Below are 17,855 nucleotides of genomic sequence, written 5' to 3' on the forward strand. Positions count from 1 at the left end.
AATGCATGTAAAAATTAGCAATAGGCTCAATTATGTCATCTAAATCAATGAAAAATAATTCCAGCATATTTTACTTTTGCCATAAATTACTCTTCTGCAAAATAAGAAAACGGGAGTTAGCACACTATAGTTCTCAGTTGCTAATTTTTTGTTTTGTTTTGTGTTCATGGACTAGAAAATGTTTTCATACAAATACCCTCCTATATTGACAGCGATCTAATTTTTGTTATCCTATATTAAATCAACAACTGCAAAGCAACAAATTAGGAACTGACTATACTACTATACTCATAGGTTACATTTTCAGAGGGTCAGTCGGTTGCCATCATTCCACTGACTGTGCTAGCGGATGGCATTGCAGAACTGAGGGAGAGCGTTACTATCACCCTCATGGATGTGACCACAGTGGAGCTGCAGGAAGTACAACAAGCTGCTGTCATTGACAATATGCGGGCGCAAGCGTTCCTCACCATCCTCCCAAATGGTTCCCCCTATGGAGTCATTGGATGGCATTTGGACTCTCAGATTACTCTAACACAAGAACCACTGGGTAAGTATTTGTCCAGTCACGAAGGACAAAATCTTTTTTTTTTCTGTGTAGATATTTAGACTTTGCCACTATCCAGCAGGCAGTTTGACAATGTTATGTGTTCTCTAACAAGTAATCTGATTATATTGTTTAAGACGTGGTTACTGTGGGGAAAAAACACTTTGAGACTTACTGTAAAAGTTCTTTCAGCATTTCCAGGATAAAATTAATCCAAGGTTTTTCTTAATCCATCTGGGAACCGGGAAAGCTGTCAGATTAGTCTGAAACATATCAAAAGAGTCGTTTAATGTTTCACATTTTGCCCGCCTTCATCCATGGAACTTCTCCCGTGTTTAATAGTTCAGTTGAACAACTTTTTTTTCCCCCAAACTTGCAGGTTTTCCAGTCAATCTGACTTTGTCCATTGTACGGGAGCACGGCTCCTCTGGTGAGCTGCTAATACATTATGAGACCAGGCCAGCTTTGTATCACCCTCCATCCAACCAGGCCTCAGCAGATCAGGACTACATCGCCAAAAATGACACTCTTATTATGACAGGAGGAGCAACTGTGGCCCTTGTGACCATCACAATACTTCCAGTAAGAATGAATTATTGCGTTATAGAAGGGGAGAAAAAGTACTTTGCAATATCTTAAAAAATATATGTTTGTCCTCTTGCATAATTTTTATTTTTTAAGGATGACATACCAGAACTGTCAGAAAGTTTCCTGGTAAATATCACCAGTGTGGAGCTAGTTAATAGACTAGCTGGGACAGGCCAGCCCTCTGTCAAAAGACCTGGCATGGAAGTAGCTGAAGTAACCATTCAGGAAAACGATGACCCTCGAGGAATCTTGCAGTTTCTTCCACCAGAAGTAAGTGCGGGGTTCGATCCCGCTAAAAGATTCAAACACAAAATCTGAAGAGACAACGTAATTACTGGTAACAAAAAAAAAAAAAAAATCATTTTATAATCCGACTTTAGGACAGTCCTGGAGTTATGGTTGCTTATGAGATGCCAGCTTCCGACAACATTTTCAACCTGACAGTGGTGCGACTTGCCGGTGCAATTGGAAGACTGCTTGCCTATTGGGAGGCTCAGCCACTGACTGCTGATATTAATGATTTCAGCCCGTCTTCTGGTAACATCACCTTCCAAGATGGGCAGGTACGTCCATCTTCTCAAATAGTACCCATTTGGACAAGTCCCTAATGGCTCCTTTCTTCCAGCGAAAAGCTGTAATTGCTATCACCATCTTGGATGAGGACCTCGTGGAGGCTTTGGAGCAGTTCAAAGTAACTTTGTTGTGGGTGACTGGTGACGCCCGACTAGGAGATATGACCTCAGTTACTGTCAGCATTCCGGCCAATGATTCACCTCTAGGACGATTTGGATTCCAACAGCTTGAGGTGCAAGCACAAGCTGATTCACTGAAACAATATCTATAGTTGCGCTTGTTGTCCATGACCTCTAATCTATTCACTTGGAAGTTTTTGTTAAATATCATGACAATTTATAGACAGTGTACATATGATGTTTAATTTTAAGATAAAGTCACGAAACTTACATTCTCCCCAAGGTGACTGTGCGTGAGCCAGAGTTTGTTGATGATCCCGCTGCCGTCGCTCAATTAGCAGTACTGCGCAGTGGAGGCGAGGGGGCTGTGACACTATTGTGGCAGCTGGAAGGAAAAGCAGTTCATGACCTTTCACCTCTCAACGGGACTATTGTCTTCACAGAGGTACAACCTGAATATATAACAGCGTTGCAAAATTCCAGAATATACTAAATTGGACACTTTCCATGGGAATTATTTTGTATCCATAATCTAATGAGGAAACAAAAAATGTTTTGTTAATTCATGGCAACAACTGTTCAACAACTACAGTATATTCTTCAAAGCTGGTAACCAATATTCAGTTGAGTATAATTTTGGAATCAATGTAAAATCATCAAATAGAGAAATAATATTTAATCTCAAAGACTTTTGTAATAGGTTTCTTAGATTATTTAATATGATTTGTTTCTTGTAAACTACAACTGTTGATCAAAACTGCCAAGTTTGTCTTCATAGGCATTTTTTCTTTGTCTTCTCACAAAAACAATTCTCAAAATTTGTCTTCTAGGTTTACTTATGCCCATCAGAACCACCCCCCAGCCATGTTTGCAACACCAGCTAGATATAATTTAAGTAGGGCATTTTGATCTGAGATGGGATCCCAAAGAATTAATACGGTGTTTTAACACTGTGTTGCAAAGTGCTTGATTATTTTTTTTCTTTTTTAGTAAGCTATTTAAACCCCCATCTTTGTCTCTGCTGATGACTCTTCACTAAATTTGAAGTTTGACTGCACATTTACAAAAAGACAAAAAGCTGATCATTAGGATTCTTTAATTAATTATTAAATTAATGTGTTTGTTTGTTTTTAATGAGAGATGCAATTTAGCTGTTTTCTTGACTTTCCAGACAGAATCAATGAAGATGTTTGTGATAAGAGCTCTTGCTGACAGTGTACTGGAAGGAGATGAAGCCTTCACTGTCAAGCTTTTTCCTGCAAGTGACGGCCTTGCTGTCATTGACCCCTCAAATGGTACATACAGCAGTAATCCTTCGGAGATAGAATGAATAACATTTTTGGAGTTTTGCCCTTTCCTCAATATAAATTCTCCTCCTTTCTCATGTTATTTATAATCCAGGTTTGGCAACCATCAGTATCATGGCAGACGAGGCTGCCCTGGGAATCGTAGGGCTGGCACATTCCTCAAAGAGTATTTTCATCGGAGAACCTGAAGGTCTTTATGATGGCAGTGCTGTTGTCAAGTGAGTTGAAGATAACGGGAAGAGAAGACATTTTATTATGTTTTTATTCAGAATTTAATGTGAGGAAATGATTTTGATGTTTTTTTTTGTTGTTTTTTTTTTAATTATTTTTCAGCCTTCTCCGAGGGCCAGGTGTGTTTGGTGAAGTTCAGGTGCAGTGGAGTATCACTCCTGCTTTGGTTGCTGAATTCACAGAAATCTCTGGCTCAGTAACTATGAAAGACCAGCAATCTTCTGCTTCTTTCATTCTGAAGGTACTGACCAATGTGGAATATCGAATTTATTTCCTGGTGAACAGAACAACCTTGGTGGCAGTGTGGTTAGCGCGTCTGCCTGACAGTGCAGAGGTCGCTGTTTCGCTTCCGGCTCCAGCCTTCCCCCTGTGGACTTTGCATGTTCTCTCCGTGCTCCGTGTTTTTTTTTTTTTCCGGGTACTCCATTTTTCTTCCACATTCCTCAAAACATGCATGGAATGTATAGTGGATGCTCCGAATTGCCCCTAGGAGTGTTTGCGAGCGTGAATGGTTGTTTGTCTCTGTGTGCTCTCTGTGGCAACCAGTTCAGGCTGTACCCCGCCTACTTTCTGAAGACATTTGGGATAGGCACCAAGACGCCTGTGACCTTCGTGACGCCATGTGGATAAGACAAGAGATTGATAGTATAACCTCATCACCTATACTACATACGTTTGTGTGCTTTTTATTGCAATTCCAGGCTGTTGATGACTCCTTTCCCGAGGAACGTCGCAATTTCCAATTAACGTTAACGTCCATGACCCCAGGACTGGAAATCAGCCCCACTGCACAACATGCCAAAATAACCATGGCAGCCAGCGACAACCCTTACGGCATGTTCTCGTTCACTCAGAAGCAAATAAGTGCAATTGAGGGACAGGAAAAAGTAAGTACATGCTGTAGGTATAGTATGAAAATCATTTTTAAAAATTTTAACCTATGTCATTCGCCTGGTTTGCTCCATTTTGGTTTCTCTACGCCACCACTACCAACACACACTACAATTAATTCATTGGGGAAAAAATACGTCTGTTCACTAAGTGCTTTGTCATTCTGTTAATGAAGTTCAAATTCACTTTATAGCACTTGGTTCCCAAAGTTGGTAAACACACACCCCTTAATATTTTCCTTCAGGTGAACGTGACTATCAGTCGTACTTTGGGCAGTTTAAGAAGCGTGTGGGTCACCTACCAGACCTCAGGCAACACAGCAGTTAGCGGCGAGGACTTTGCTTCTGCTTCGGGACGCCTGCTCTTCACTCCGGGTCTGACATCACAACAAGTTTCGGTGTGTATCCTTGACGACAGTCTTCCAGAGGGGCCTGAGATGTTCTACTTCAACATTACTGATGTGGAGCTGCTCAATGTCAGGTACAAAGAAAAAATACGTCCAATTATGTAATTATACAAGAAAATCAATATGAGGTTGTTTTACCTCTTCACGATACGTTACACGTTCCCTGAAGTTTTCAATTTATGTCCAGTCCTGCATTGCGTTTATAGGACTTTGTGCAAATGATTTTATAATCTTTGTCTCCTCCTGTTGGTCAGTGGTGTTGATTACACAGCCAACGAGTCAGGTCTCCAACTGGACCAGCCACCAGCCATAGGTGAAATTTCTTCTCTAACTGTCGTAATACTGATGAATGACAACGCTGAAGGCATCATAGAATTCGGGCATGACCACATAAACATCTCAGGTGAGACAAAATCAAGTTGCCTTAAAGACCTGAGTGTCTGAGTCCAATTTTCAATTTTTTTGTGCCGCCGTCAGTTGAGGAGGACACAGGCACTTTGTTGATCCCAGTATTGAGGGCAGCGGGTTCATTTGGAACGGTGTCCGTGGAGTACGTTTCCAAAGGCCTAAGTGCAACTCCTGGACTTGATTATATTGCAAACGACGGCTCAGTGACGTTCGTGGAGGGCCAGCAAACCGGTGCTGTTAATGTTACAATTTTAGATGACATGGAAAGGTGAGAGCCACATGGAGCGTTAAAGATGAGGTTATTTATTCATAATCACTGATGTCCGAAATGATCTGCAATAGCGAACCCGCAGAGATCTTCGAGATCCTGCTGGTTGGAACCACGGGGGGAGCAGTACTGGGGTCTCACCAAGTCGCTAGGGTGACCATCAACAAGAACGACTCTCCAGGTGGCGTGGTGCGGTTCCTCAACGAAAGCCTCATCACCATCGACAACCCAAATGACACTCGAACACTCACACTTGTCTTGGAGAGGACGGCAAGCCTTTTGGGCAATGCAACGGTACCACAAAAGCATCTGCCATCTCATGAGCTAGTTCTGAACTATGCTTGTGTTTTTATCTTCAATACTTAGGTTGCTTGGATTGTCCTTGGTCCCAATAGCAGAGAGCGTCTCCTTCCGTCAAATACAGACATTCGAGAGCCTTTGAATGGATCTTTTTTCTTCAATGATGGGGAGGGAGGCACACGCATAATTGCACTTCGGATCCTCCCCCATGGTGAAGTGGAGGTGGCGGAAAACTTTGTCATAGAGCTTAGCCTTCTCTCTGGGGATGTGGACATTGATCCTCAGGCTGGATCCATAACACTGAAGGTACTTTGATTTTTTAAATTACTTGTGACTTGTGACTTGTACCGGAGCAACACATGACGAGCAAATTAGAAATTCTCAAAACTGCATCTGATTTAACTCGAAAAACTGCTCATTCAATTCTATAGACATATTTTTATGTTCTTTTTTTTTTAAGAGTTCAGATATTCAATCCCATGTATTTATATCTATTTTATATCTATTTTTTCAAGTATTTACTTGAATGAGTTATGATTTTTGCTTCTAGATTGAAAAATTTGGTGACCCAAATGGCATAGTTCAATTTACAGAAGAAGCACTTCTGGAACATGCCTATAATGAGCCCACAGCAGCAGAGGGTCTGTTAAACATCTCCTTGGGCGTAACACGCCGAGAGGGTGCCATGGGAAACATTACGGTAGAACCCAGTTTAATGCTTCAACTTCAAATTTGGCATTGCTAAGCTATGATAGATACCTAAATGCATGCACTCCATGAAACACTGATTTCATTTTTCAGGTTCAATGGCAAATCCTCTCTGACTTTGACAAAGCTATAGACTTTTTGGAATTTTCTGGCTCTGTTCTATTCATGGAAGGCCAGCGCGAGGCTGAAATAGTTGTTAGCTTGAGGCCTGACACTGTGCCAGAATTGGAGGAGCTCTACACTGTTCAACTGACAGCAGTGGAGGGTGGTGCTACCCTGAATGCCAATTCAATCTTTTTACAGACAAACATTAGGTAGGTTCTACTGATTTTCAGGGTTAAAAATCACATTTTGAATCAATTATAATCTTTCTCTTTCATCCTCTAGGGTACATGCGAATGATGACCCCCACGGCGTCTTCTCCTTGAATCCTGAGCAGCAGTCTTTGTTTGTGGTGGGGTCAGGGGCGGAGGTCCGCAGAGTTCTGGTTATGAATGCGACTCGGCTCGCAGGACTGTTTGGCAATGTCAGTTTGGGCTACAGGATCAGTGGTGGGACAGAAGAAGGGATGGACATGGACATGTTCGTAGAAGGACAAGCTGAAGGACAACTGCTGTTTACTGAGGGACAGTTGTTCCGTACGGTCACAGTACACATCAGCAGCCAGGTATGAATTGGAAAACATTACGATTTATGCAAAATCTAGACGAAACACAGTTGAAGCTCATTTCATTTGACTACTTTTTCTTTGGCAGGCATTTTTGTCGTATGGTGGGAGTTTCAGAGTAGAGCTAACCAATGTAAGAATGATCAGTCCTTTACTTGGCACACCACCCCTCCTCAATCACGAATCCTCTGTTGCTATGGTGGCCGTACCAGAGGAAGCTGCTAGCTCAGAGGTTATCATCACCTTTATGACAAAAAATTCTTCACCTATACTATGCTTATAATAGGGCTCCCATTTATTGCAGATGGAAATATGCAGTCTGATTTGTCTGTTTCATGTATGCTCTGCAGGTAGGTTTCGCCTCCCTGAGTTTATTTGTCCCAGACGTTGATACAGGTAAATGCGAGGCAAAGGTGACACGGACCGGGTTGTTTGGGGATATCAACGTCCAATGGAGAGCAGGGTATCCTACTGGACAGTCTCCACCTGGTTTTAGAATCGGAACGATCAAGCCAAATTCAGGTAACAAATTTAGAGCTGTGTGTGGATAACTTCGATTAGGGCAACTTCATTGCGATGTCATTATGCGATTAGCTAATAACAAAACGTGCTGTTGAAATGATCAGTTGGGGGGGGGGGGGACTTAAGGCATGTATCGAGCATGTTTGCTCTTTTTTGCCTCACATGTTTATTAAAAAACAAAAAAACATGATCGTGCTGCAGTCGTGATCTGCGCCTGGGAAAGTGGGGAGTGTATGATTAATATATATGATCATCAAATCAAGACAGATGAAATTATTCTTGCTTGTCATTAATCGATAAGATGGCGCTAAACATGCACCTGGTTTTTGGCATTTGAAAAGTACGAGCAAGTACCTTACTTTCGTAATCTTACTTTCCTTACACCTCAGTGTGTGATTTTACTGAATGGAAAATGGTTTTATTTTCATAAATAGGCTATGTGCATTGTGTTTATTTATTAATGTGGATAAGTTGCATTTTAATTCATTGTTTGTCATCATGCTTAATGCAACATGAAAAGTTGAAGCTGTGTAAATGGTAAAGCCACATATTTGTTTGCATTACTTTTATTACCTGCACTTTAGTTAGTTTGGCTTTTTTATTGATGTAAAGTAGTGTCCATGCAGTAATATGCTGGTATCACACTTGTGTGGCAGTTGTCATGTTAAATGCCCACAAGATTGCATGTCAAAGCATTTGGTAGGTAAAACATGCAATTGTGAAGAACAAATAAATTGTATATTATCGATAATAGATATGATATTGTTAATTGTAATACACAAATACACGAATTGACTGTTCCTTTATATAAAAAAAAAAATATTGCAATTGCAATTTTTAGAAGAAATGTCTCTATTTTCCATTATTGTTCTGCCCTAACTTAGGCACAAGAATACGACATTTGATATGATATCCGAAATGTACTTATTTCTCACGTTCAGGTTCGCTGGCCTTTTTACATGGAGAGAGGTCAAAACTGATACATCTGACAGCTGTGGCTGATGCAACTGAGCCAACAGCACAGGCGCTGTACCTCAACGGCGCCACCTCTGGCTCTGCTGCAGGCAGCCATTTCAAGCTCCGGTAAGACTTTCACAGCTGAGTGGGACTTGCCCGTGTCTTACCTATGCAAGAAAATCCAAATGTCACCAAGGTCAAAATTTAAAGCAAAAATGACAATCAACGTGCTCTTGTAATGAATTGTAAAATACACATCGAAAGTTAACTAAATCAAAAGCATTGCTGTGTCTGCACAGGTCCGGATTCACTTTGGCAGAAGTAGAGCCCCTGGGAGTCTACCAGTTTTCTCCTGAATCCCGCCAGCTGGTCATTGAAGAAGACATTCAGACTATAATTCTGTATGTCCAGAGGCTCTACGGTTCTCGTAGCAACAGAACTCGCGTGTCCTACGCAACTATAGCAGGCAGCGCAACTGCAGAAGTAGATTTCATCTCTGTGCCAGAGGGCCATTTGGCTTTTGACTCTCCTCGCCAAACCAACAGTTCCCTCCAGCTGTCAATCCTGGATGACTCCCTCTCAGAGCCTGATGAATACTTTTACGTCAACCTTACTCATGTGGAAGTTCTTACTCCAAACTTTGTTTGGACTGAGGTTTTTCCTCGAATGAACCCACCACACAGTCTGGCAACTATCACCATCTTGGCAAGTGATGTGAAAAGTGGGGTGCTAAGTATAGGTCCTGGACTAGTGCAAGTACCCGAGGACACGAATGGAGACACCCAGCAAGATAGAAGGGTTCTCCTCAGGGTGCGCAGGTCAGACAGTGTGGCTGGAGACGTACGAGTTAAGATTCAAGCATATGGAGGTACTGTACTTTAATTGACTCAGTGATCATTTTTCTCATTAAAATTTTGGATTCATCTGCATTCTTTTGATGTTCTCCAGACGGAAGCACCAAACCATTTCCTTTCACGCTCGAGCCTGCTTGGCCTCTAGCGAAAGAGAATCAAGACTTCCACTTGGATTCTAGCTTTGCGTACTTGCCGGCTGGTCAGAATGAGACTGAGGTGACACTTTTCATCCTGGATGACTCCGAACCAGAAGGACAGGAGGTGTTTTTTGTCTATCTCAGCGACCCTGAAGGTGGCGCACAGATCACTGACAGTCAACACCAGGGCTTCGGGGCCTTTTCCAAGATCACCATCCTTGGTAAGCTTATCAAATGTGCTCATTTTGATTGTACATTGAAAAAGAAAGGCAGCTAGTTGATGCAAGTGTTTCTAGCTTGTACAATGTGCTCTGTTCTGTGTCTAATTCATTGTTTGACTTCTGAGCTAATCGCCAGGACTTATTTTGGACTGCATCACATGACCTCTCAATACAATGGTCACCCTCCAGAACATGACTGATAGGTCATTACTATAATCGTCATCATTATTATGAATACTATTATTAATTTCTTCTCTTCACACATAACAGGGAGTGACTTCCATAACGGCATAGTAGGCTTCAGTCACAATTCACTAGTGGGCCTCGTTCTGGAAGAAGATTCAGTGAACAAAACTGTTCAGTTATTTGTTCAGAGGCAGGAAAACAGGTAATCTCTTTGCACCAGTGTGACTGTTCATTTTCTAGAGTTATAGCAATGTTTGCTGTAGCATCATTTCTTTACTTACAGTATTTACTTGGTGCTGTGGAGTAATTTAATTGACAATAAGTTGCTGCAGCTATTAATTCTGTCTCAAGTTGATTTTGTTTTACCTGACTGGAGTTTCGCTTTATATCTGCTCAGTTCACAAATGCCTTCTAGATCTCATTGATATTGTTACCTGTGCATCTGTCACTTTTGGGCAAGGAAATGTTGTTAAACCATGGCAAAAAAACAAAAGAAATAAGTAGGGAAATCAGGGTTTATTATTTAGAGGGCAGCACAGTAGAGTTCTGTGAGATGGAGTCAGGTGTGCCATGGCAAATTCTCCAATTTCGCTTTGTTATCTTTTCTTTTTAATTTTTGGAAACAATGTGCTGTAGCTGTAAGAGTAGCGTGTTGCAGCGTAATCATGTAATAAATACTCTTTGCCAATAGGCAACCTCATGGTACTTTGAAAGAAGGGTTATTAATCAGTGTTTGATTTCTGATGATAAAACTTTGATTAGAATGATTTATGATTTATCTTGTTAACATTGGCTACAGAGTTTCGAATTGTAAACATTTTCAGCTGTTGGTGTGCCTCGAGATTTTTACAGGGGAAAAAAGTTGAACTTGGTTCAAAAACAGGTGAAAAACACTGCAGTAAATACAAATGTAAAATATACGTATTGCTCCATCTTGTGATCAGATCAGTCATCAGTGATGGGTTATTTTTAAACTCATTGAATGTGATCACCCCCAAATATCCTGACTGTGTAAGATCAAATTTACAGTCAATGTCCTTTTCATTTTATACTTAGGGCCTTTGAGGATTTGCAGGTTTTCTGGAGAGCTACTTTTAACAAAGCAGCTCCGACTCTTGTCAGCAATGGAGTCGACCTGACCAAACAGCTCTTGCAAACTTCTGGATTTGCACTATGTAGGAAAAGAGAGATCTTCTGTGCATTTACTTTGGAGGTCCAAGATGATGACGTGAGCTCCGTTATTGATCATTTGGCGATTAACACACATTACAATAAACTCCTAAAATAAACTCCAAATCATTCGTTTTTCCATAGGAACCAGAATACAACACTTGGTTCTTGGTGGAAGTCTTTCAAGTGGGCCCAGGCGCCACCATAAATGAGACCAGTCGATTTGCCAACATCACCTTGGCAGAGAGTGACGATCCACGAGGCGTTGTTTACTTCGCCATCAGCCACAGGTTTCCCACTGCCATTCCAACAACTACAAAGCTCAGTCTACAGGTGTACAGAAGAGCGAGCACAGCTTCGACAATGTCAGTACAGTATCGTACTATGGTATGTTGCAATATTATTCTTAATTTGTTCAGGTCACATAATCGGAATAGTCAGAGGAGTGGTTGTAAATTCCACTTTTAATTTAGGCGAGGATGTATATTGCTTATGACCTACTTTTGTCATTCATCTCATGTGTCCACACAAACTGTATTTAATGATATTAACATTCAGTACAAATCTATTTTATAAAGTTTATTGATAACACCCCATGCAGAATTTTCTCATCTTTCTTTCTTTTACCCTGAATGCACTCAGTCAGTTCCAGACGTAGTCGTCTGGCACTCGAACCTTGTCATATTGGAGATTAAAGGAAGAGCATGCACTCAACAAAAATCCTAACCTTCACACAGAAACACATGGTGGTGCCGTCGTGCTTTCATCTTCTTAACTTTAATCAGAGGCTTATACAAGCTTTGGTGCATGTTGGACAAAAAGCATTGCTCAGTCAACTTCATTTTGTCTACTTCATGTTTGCAACCAAACAGGTGTGCCGTTAGAGTCGTGAAAGTAGATTTAACAAAACTTGTGTTCAACTCTGAAGATTTAATCACGTTAAATATGAATCAAAATCTGATTACACATTTGCAATCGCTCAGCCCTGAGTCAGTTCTAGTCAGCTCCAACTCACCTGCAACTCTAATGAAGAAAAGCTTCATAGAAAATATATAGATGGAGATTGCATGTTTTCCCTGTGCAAGTGTGGGTTTCCCCTGGGTACTCCGGTCTCCCCCGAATTTCCAAAAACATGCATGGTAGCTTTATTGCCCACTTTAAATTGTCCCTAAGTACATTTATGAGGATGAATTATTGTTCATCTTTGTGTGCCCTGCGATTGGCTGGCAACAAGTCCAGGGTCTACCCCACCTATTGCTTAAAGACACCTGGGATAGGCTCCAGCATGCTAAGGACAAGCGGCTTAAAAAAAAGGATAGATGGATGGAATCCTGTTTAATGTAACCCCAACTCACAAATTCCTTTTCCCTCTAGGAGCTTTCCAGGGAGGAGGTGGTCGGACCATTTGTAATCCATCCAGCCAAAGAAGGACTGGATTTTCCTCAGCAGGAGGGCGAGCTGACATTTGATGCGGGTCACCATAACACATCCGTTGACATTCATCTAACCCCTGACCTGGCTTCGCCTTTTCCCCGGCCGAAGCGCTTTCAAGTGGAGCTGTTCAATGCTACAGGGGGCGCCAGAGTGCACACTGACTTTGGCCTGGCAAATGTGACGCTTGTGTCAAATGTTGCTAGTGCGACTATGTGGGCATTTGTTGAGAAGTTCCATCAACCACTCAACCCATCAGCACTGAACCAGGTGTTGCAAAGGCTCATCGAAAGGACTGCCTCCGTGCTTTCCAGAGAGCAGATGACAGCTTTACTTGAAGCCCTTGGGAAGGTGAGTTAGACGACTGATTCTGAACCAATGTGCTGTTGCTGAGATTATCAGGACTATTGATCCCCCCCCCCCCCCCCCCCCACACACACACACACACAGAAAATAACTTGTACAAATCTGTTGCATTTCTCTTTTCCTGAACTAGTTGCTTGCTAAGTCTGATCAAGCCTCTCTCCACGAAAGCAGCCGCAATTTGACCTATGACCTGCTGTGTGCATTGGCCAACCCCAGGAGGGCCGACACACGAGGCCTTAGCCATCTTGCGGAAGTGGCTGAAAGATTTGCACACTCCATCATAACACAAGGTCACTGTGAGATGTGAGTATATTGTACTTTCAAACACATGATTCTGCTTCCTGAAATCAGTGGTCTTTTTGAGTGGACTTTTGGTCTGCTCGCTGCTTTTAAGTGGCCAGCACCATATTCTAGGCTTAATAACCCAGGCAACATTTCCACCTGAGCCCCATGTGGGTTTTAACATGGGCATCTGGGCATGGGTACCATCTTGTTATGCTCCTGGATTCCGCTAGAGGCACATCTGTGTTAACCCACATACTGTATGCCTACATGTGTTTTTTACTGGGTCTTAGATGGGTTCATACTTGGCAATTTTACGTGGGGACCAAATGTGTTCCACTGGTTTTGGCTCATCTGGGGTTTAACTGGGTTCTGAATGGACCTTAACTGGGTTCTAGCTGGGTGAACTATGTGAGAAACATTAGGCTACACCTGGGTTTACCGATTATGGATTCCTTCTGGTTTTTCTCCTGGGTTCCACCAGGCCGCCACATGTTTGAGCCCATATAGGCTTACATGGGTTTCGGACTGGGTGTTAGGTACTTGCTAAAGGGACAATTTTATGTGTGACCCATGTTTTCCCCAAGTGTGGTTGCCTATATGGGCTTGAACTGGCATCCAAGTGGGCCTTAACTGGGTTCTATCTGTGTGAACTATATGTGACCCATGTAGGCAATACTGGTGTTTACCCCTTATGGGTTCCTTCTGGTTCCACCAGGTCACCACATGTCTCTGCCCACGTGGACTTACATGGGTATCTGACTGGGTGTTAGGTGGGTCTCGATTGGACAATTTTACGTGGGGTCCAAACGTGTTCCACATGTATTTGCTCTTCTGGGCTTGAACTGGTTTCTGATTGGGCCTGAACTGGGTTCTAGCTGGGTGAAGGATAACAATTTTTTTATTAAACATTGGAAACTTAGCCCATATGTATCCCATATGTATCCCAGACATGGTTAATTATTTTTAACCCCTGCCCACTTAGCCCGCATGTCTACTACCCAGAATCCAGATATGTTTGACCAGTTCAAACTAATGCACATCCAGCCCAAATGTGTCCCATACAAGACTTAAACGGTTAACCAGTTCTAACCCATGCCCACTTAGCCCACACATAACCCAGAAAGGACCAATCAATGATAACTAAGAATTTCGTGTATATGGGTCAGAGTGGCTCTTACGTCTTCCTATTTTCTTAATCATGTGTGTCTGTGTGTTTTCTCCAGAGGGGGCACCATCTTAGACACATGTGCACACATGTCCATCTCTGCCTTCCAGTGGTATCCCACGCAAATCAATGGGCACAAATTTAGAGGTCGTAATGCAGACTTCTTCCAGCTTCCTGACACTTTACTGGCAGTTCCAGCTGTCTACACCCCTGACTGCAGCAACCTCAGTCGTATTCAGCTAACAGAGTTTAGAAATGACCTCTGGTTTATCTCCAATCATACAACAGATGCTCTCAATGGAAAGGTAGGATTTAAAGTGTCTCCGCTGGATTTTAAACAGCAGGTGGCAGTGTTACCCCGTGAAACCAAACGGCTATACCTCTTCTGCACACGTGTTAGGTTTTCTCTGCCAGCCTACAGGACAGAAAGTCTAGACCTCTTGGAGATGGTATGGAGGTGATATATCGCATCCACACTTCTGGTCAGCCACTCAAACCAGGACGTTCTGTGTGCCTCCTGTGGAACCAGACCACTGCAAGGTAGCCCACCGCAGGCTGCACCCCTTGTCCTAAAAAAAATGTATACCAAAACAAAGCCTTTTTTATTTAGCGTATGCTCCTTTTAACATTGTATTTTTCATCCAATTGGTCTATGATCTTAGGATTCCTTTAGAGATAAAGAAATTTATATTTCTGATTATCAAATTATTTCTCCATCAAAGAAAATTGATTTAGTGATTCATTAAACACTACTGTCTCAAATACTGTAGGCCCTTCCCTCATCTAAATGCTCTGTAAAGCTAGTGCCTTGTGCTTCCCTTTATCGACTATCCTCAAATATTTAGGCAAGGTCAAAAAAAATTTTTTTAAGTTGCACAGCGCCAGAGGACACATATTTTTGCCCGCAACTCTGAATCCTCCCACTCACCTTCAATTTAATGAGGACATTCTGCAGGTCTACTTTGGAGCTTAGAGATTTGGCAGGTTCGACTTTGCTGGAACAGCTCCCTGTACAATGTCATTACAATAATCACACTGCTGAGAGATTGAATTGAAATGAGAGAGCCGTGGCCAGGGAAAGGATACAAAAAACTCAGAGAAACAATTGACCTCATATCGGCTATCTTAAATCAACTGAATTGCAATGCTCAAATACCTGTGACCTAGTTTTGTTTTGTTGTTGATTTCATGTCTGTCTTCTCAATGGTCTAGCTGGTCATCGGATGGTCAGTACTGCAGGGTTGTGAAAGAGAGCGGGAGCTATGTGGAGTGCGCCTGCTCCCACTTGTCTATCTACACAGCGTATGCGGAGTTTGCCCCTCTTGCATCATATAACCAGGCCTTCTATGCCTCTGGGTTCATCTGCATCTCAGGTACACCGCATCGCTACGGCAATGACTCCTGAATGATTCATTGTGTGAAGGCCAAGAGCCTATTTTTCATTCCTTCCACACTTTTTATCTCACGTAATTCATTCGATTCACATAATTGCAACAGAATAAACAAATCATAAGGGGTGGGGGGTCTCTATTTTTTTTCTCATTCCAAATGTTTTGTTTTCCCCAAACTCATATTTTTTTCACCCAAATGTTCATTGTGCATTTTCAATGAAGCCGAATTCAAATAGTTATGATTCATTCCCAAGAGCACATTCAACATTACACATTTATATCACTCCCACTTAAATGTTTAATCATTCAACCTTATTCAATTCACCTTTGAAACTGTTCTTAACATGCAAAATATTTCCAAATGACCAACAAATACCACATTTTCCCTTTTAAAATGGTTGCCTGCCAATTGCAGGGCACACAGCGACAAACAACCATTCACGCACCCAATCAGACCTAAGGACAATTTAGAGTGCTCAATTCACCTTTCATGCATGTTTTTTTGGAATGTGGGAGGAAGCTGGAGTGCCCTGGAGCCATTTATTTCCATTTGCAATATTTTTAATAGCCTCAAATTCAAAATATCTGCATTGTCACTTTGTTTCCACATGTATTGATTGACTCTAACCATTTAAACCAACCCATTCAGCTCATTGTGTTTCATTCCATCTCATTGAATATTATTAAAAGTCATTTCAAGTCCGCCTCCTTCATTATATATCCAAACTTTCGGATGTTGCTCGCACTAGATGAGTGGCAAATACAGAAACGAAATTAGTGCAAATGTTGAGGAATTTCAGACAGATACAGGAATGTTATACAGTAATTGTAAACAACAACTGTCTTCCAGTTTTCAAACCTTACCTGCCACATTTTTACATTTCTTTACATTTTACATTTCTCAACAACAGCTCTTATCTCTGTTTATCTTTCAGCCTTTGCATTGGCCATTATTGCACATGTCCTGTGCTCCGGTTTCCCAATGTTTGCTGCTAAATTGCTCGTTCACATGATGGTGAGCTGCCTCGGAACACAGGTAGTGCAACATTTCTTCTTTTTTAAACCTCCCATGTAGCATGGCATCACACTCCAACCCCTTAAAGGCCACAATAAATAAATAAATCAAAACAAACCAAAAATCCAACGTCTTGTACCTTTGTAGCACCTTGCCCTGTGTTTTGGGGAGGACATTTTAAGCAACATTAATATTCTCCTTGTACACAAAAAGAGCATGCACACCATCTGCTCAGCCAGCCCACATTGTTTTTTTTTGTTTTTTTTATCTTTGTAAATATGCATGAATATATAAACCAAAGGAAAGACAACCAAATGTCACCTGTTTTTTTGTTGTTTGCGGGCCCCGGTGTCCTGACAACGAAACCATGCCCCCCGCACCCTTGCCCATTAAAAACGCAAGCTGTCACATGAGCAGTGAGCAAGATATGCGGTCTCTGTTTTGTCTCTATGCTGTGCGTATGTGCGTGTAACTAGTGCGGGACTGGTAAATTTCCACAGGTAGCCCCTCTCTTTGGTTGACAAACATCAGCCTTGAGTCGTTGGGGGCTACGCACCTTGGGCTCAACCCGTTTATGGCCCGGAAAGAGCCCCTGGACCTAAATGGGTTTGGAATGGAAAATTCCATCCTGTTCTGTTTCTATGCATGTATAAGCCTCCTACTTGGAAATGAAGACATTTTGCTATTGTTCTGGTCTTCTTGTTTTGGTCGCATGTTACTTGGAGTGCAGAGTCTGGATTCAAATGCCTAATTGAACATCATTTAATTTTAAAAATCCAGTTTATACCGTGTTAAAATCCTGTTGATAAGGTATTAATATCCTCTTTATAAAGTTAAAAAGTCCAGCAATCTCGCATATCTGACCCAATGAAATTAATCAGCAAGATGAGGTTGCCCTGTGGTGTCTCACCATCGATTTGCACCCACGGACTCTAGCCACTTACTCCTGATGTAGTGGGCTATTCATCTCCAATGGCGGTGCTGATGCCACCGGCTGTTTGGACAACATTGAATTCAATGCTTTGATTTATGTCTCCAAGTATGGCCCACAGTTGTCCAAAAAAAAGAGCAAAACCATGCCTCAGTGAGGTCTGGTTGCTTTCCCTTCCCATTATTTGAACATATACCAGTTTCCTCCCGTT

General features: G+C 41.9%; 1 protein-coding gene and 1 long non-coding RNA gene across 3 annotated transcripts in view; one reads left to right on the top strand and one right to left on the bottom strand.

The window, feature by feature from the left end:
- The window catches only part of adgrv1 (adhesion G protein-coupled receptor V1), a 76,152-nt gene that overhangs the window by 21,711 nt on the left and 36,586 nt on the right, over positions 1–17,855 (top strand). For both annotated transcript variants that reach the window (XM_088424697.1, XM_088424698.1), the window contains exons 47-78: positions 295–550; positions 927–1,129; positions 1,229–1,405; positions 1,516–1,698; positions 1,761–1,940; positions 2,111–2,272; positions 2,999–3,122; positions 3,229–3,352; positions 3,468–3,606; positions 4,067–4,252; positions 4,501–4,736; positions 4,917–5,065; positions 5,140–5,338; positions 5,413–5,632; positions 5,705–5,944; positions 6,189–6,338; positions 6,440–6,660; positions 6,734–7,013; positions 7,102–7,245; positions 7,364–7,535; positions 8,477–8,618; positions 8,792–9,360; positions 9,441–9,704; positions 9,975–10,092; positions 10,947–11,118; positions 11,205–11,447; positions 12,435–12,842; positions 12,988–13,160; positions 14,366–14,612; positions 14,708–14,847; positions 15,520–15,680; positions 16,634–16,734. In XM_088424697.1, the coding sequence (XP_088280823.1) occupies positions 295–550; positions 927–1,129; positions 1,229–1,405; positions 1,516–1,698; positions 1,761–1,940; positions 2,111–2,272; positions 2,999–3,122; positions 3,229–3,352; positions 3,468–3,606; positions 4,067–4,252; positions 4,501–4,736; positions 4,917–5,065; positions 5,140–5,338; positions 5,413–5,632; positions 5,705–5,944; positions 6,189–6,338; positions 6,440–6,660; positions 6,734–7,013; positions 7,102–7,245; positions 7,364–7,535; positions 8,477–8,618; positions 8,792–9,360; positions 9,441–9,704; positions 9,975–10,092; positions 10,947–11,118; positions 11,205–11,447; positions 12,435–12,842; positions 12,988–13,160; positions 14,366–14,612; positions 14,708–14,847; positions 15,520–15,680; positions 16,634–16,734 (6,483 nt within the window). The remainder of the gene's footprint in view (positions 1–294; positions 551–926; positions 1,130–1,228; positions 1,406–1,515; positions 1,699–1,760; positions 1,941–2,110; positions 2,273–2,998; positions 3,123–3,228; positions 3,353–3,467; positions 3,607–4,066; positions 4,253–4,500; positions 4,737–4,916; positions 5,066–5,139; positions 5,339–5,412; positions 5,633–5,704; positions 5,945–6,188; positions 6,339–6,439; positions 6,661–6,733; positions 7,014–7,101; positions 7,246–7,363; positions 7,536–8,476; positions 8,619–8,791; positions 9,361–9,440; positions 9,705–9,974; positions 10,093–10,946; positions 11,119–11,204; positions 11,448–12,434; positions 12,843–12,987; positions 13,161–14,365; positions 14,613–14,707; positions 14,848–15,519; positions 15,681–16,633; positions 16,735–17,855) is intronic.
- Positions 12,983–15,597, bottom strand: LOC148429427 (uncharacterized). Its single transcript, XR_015866746.1, has 3 exons — positions 15,464–15,597; positions 15,236–15,315; positions 12,983–14,876 (listed from the first exon to the last, which is right to left on the bottom strand). It is a non-coding gene; the product is annotated as an uncharacterized LOC148429427 (long non-coding RNA).

This window comes from Hippichthys cyanospilos, chromosome 1 (genome assembly GCF_059441005.1).
Source record: "Hippichthys cyanospilos isolate Australia breed blue-spotted pipefish chromosome 1, RoL_Hcya_1.0, whole genome shotgun sequence".
In the NCBI taxonomy this organism is placed as follows: domain Eukaryota; kingdom Metazoa; phylum Chordata; class Actinopteri; order Syngnathiformes; family Syngnathidae; genus Hippichthys; species Hippichthys cyanospilos.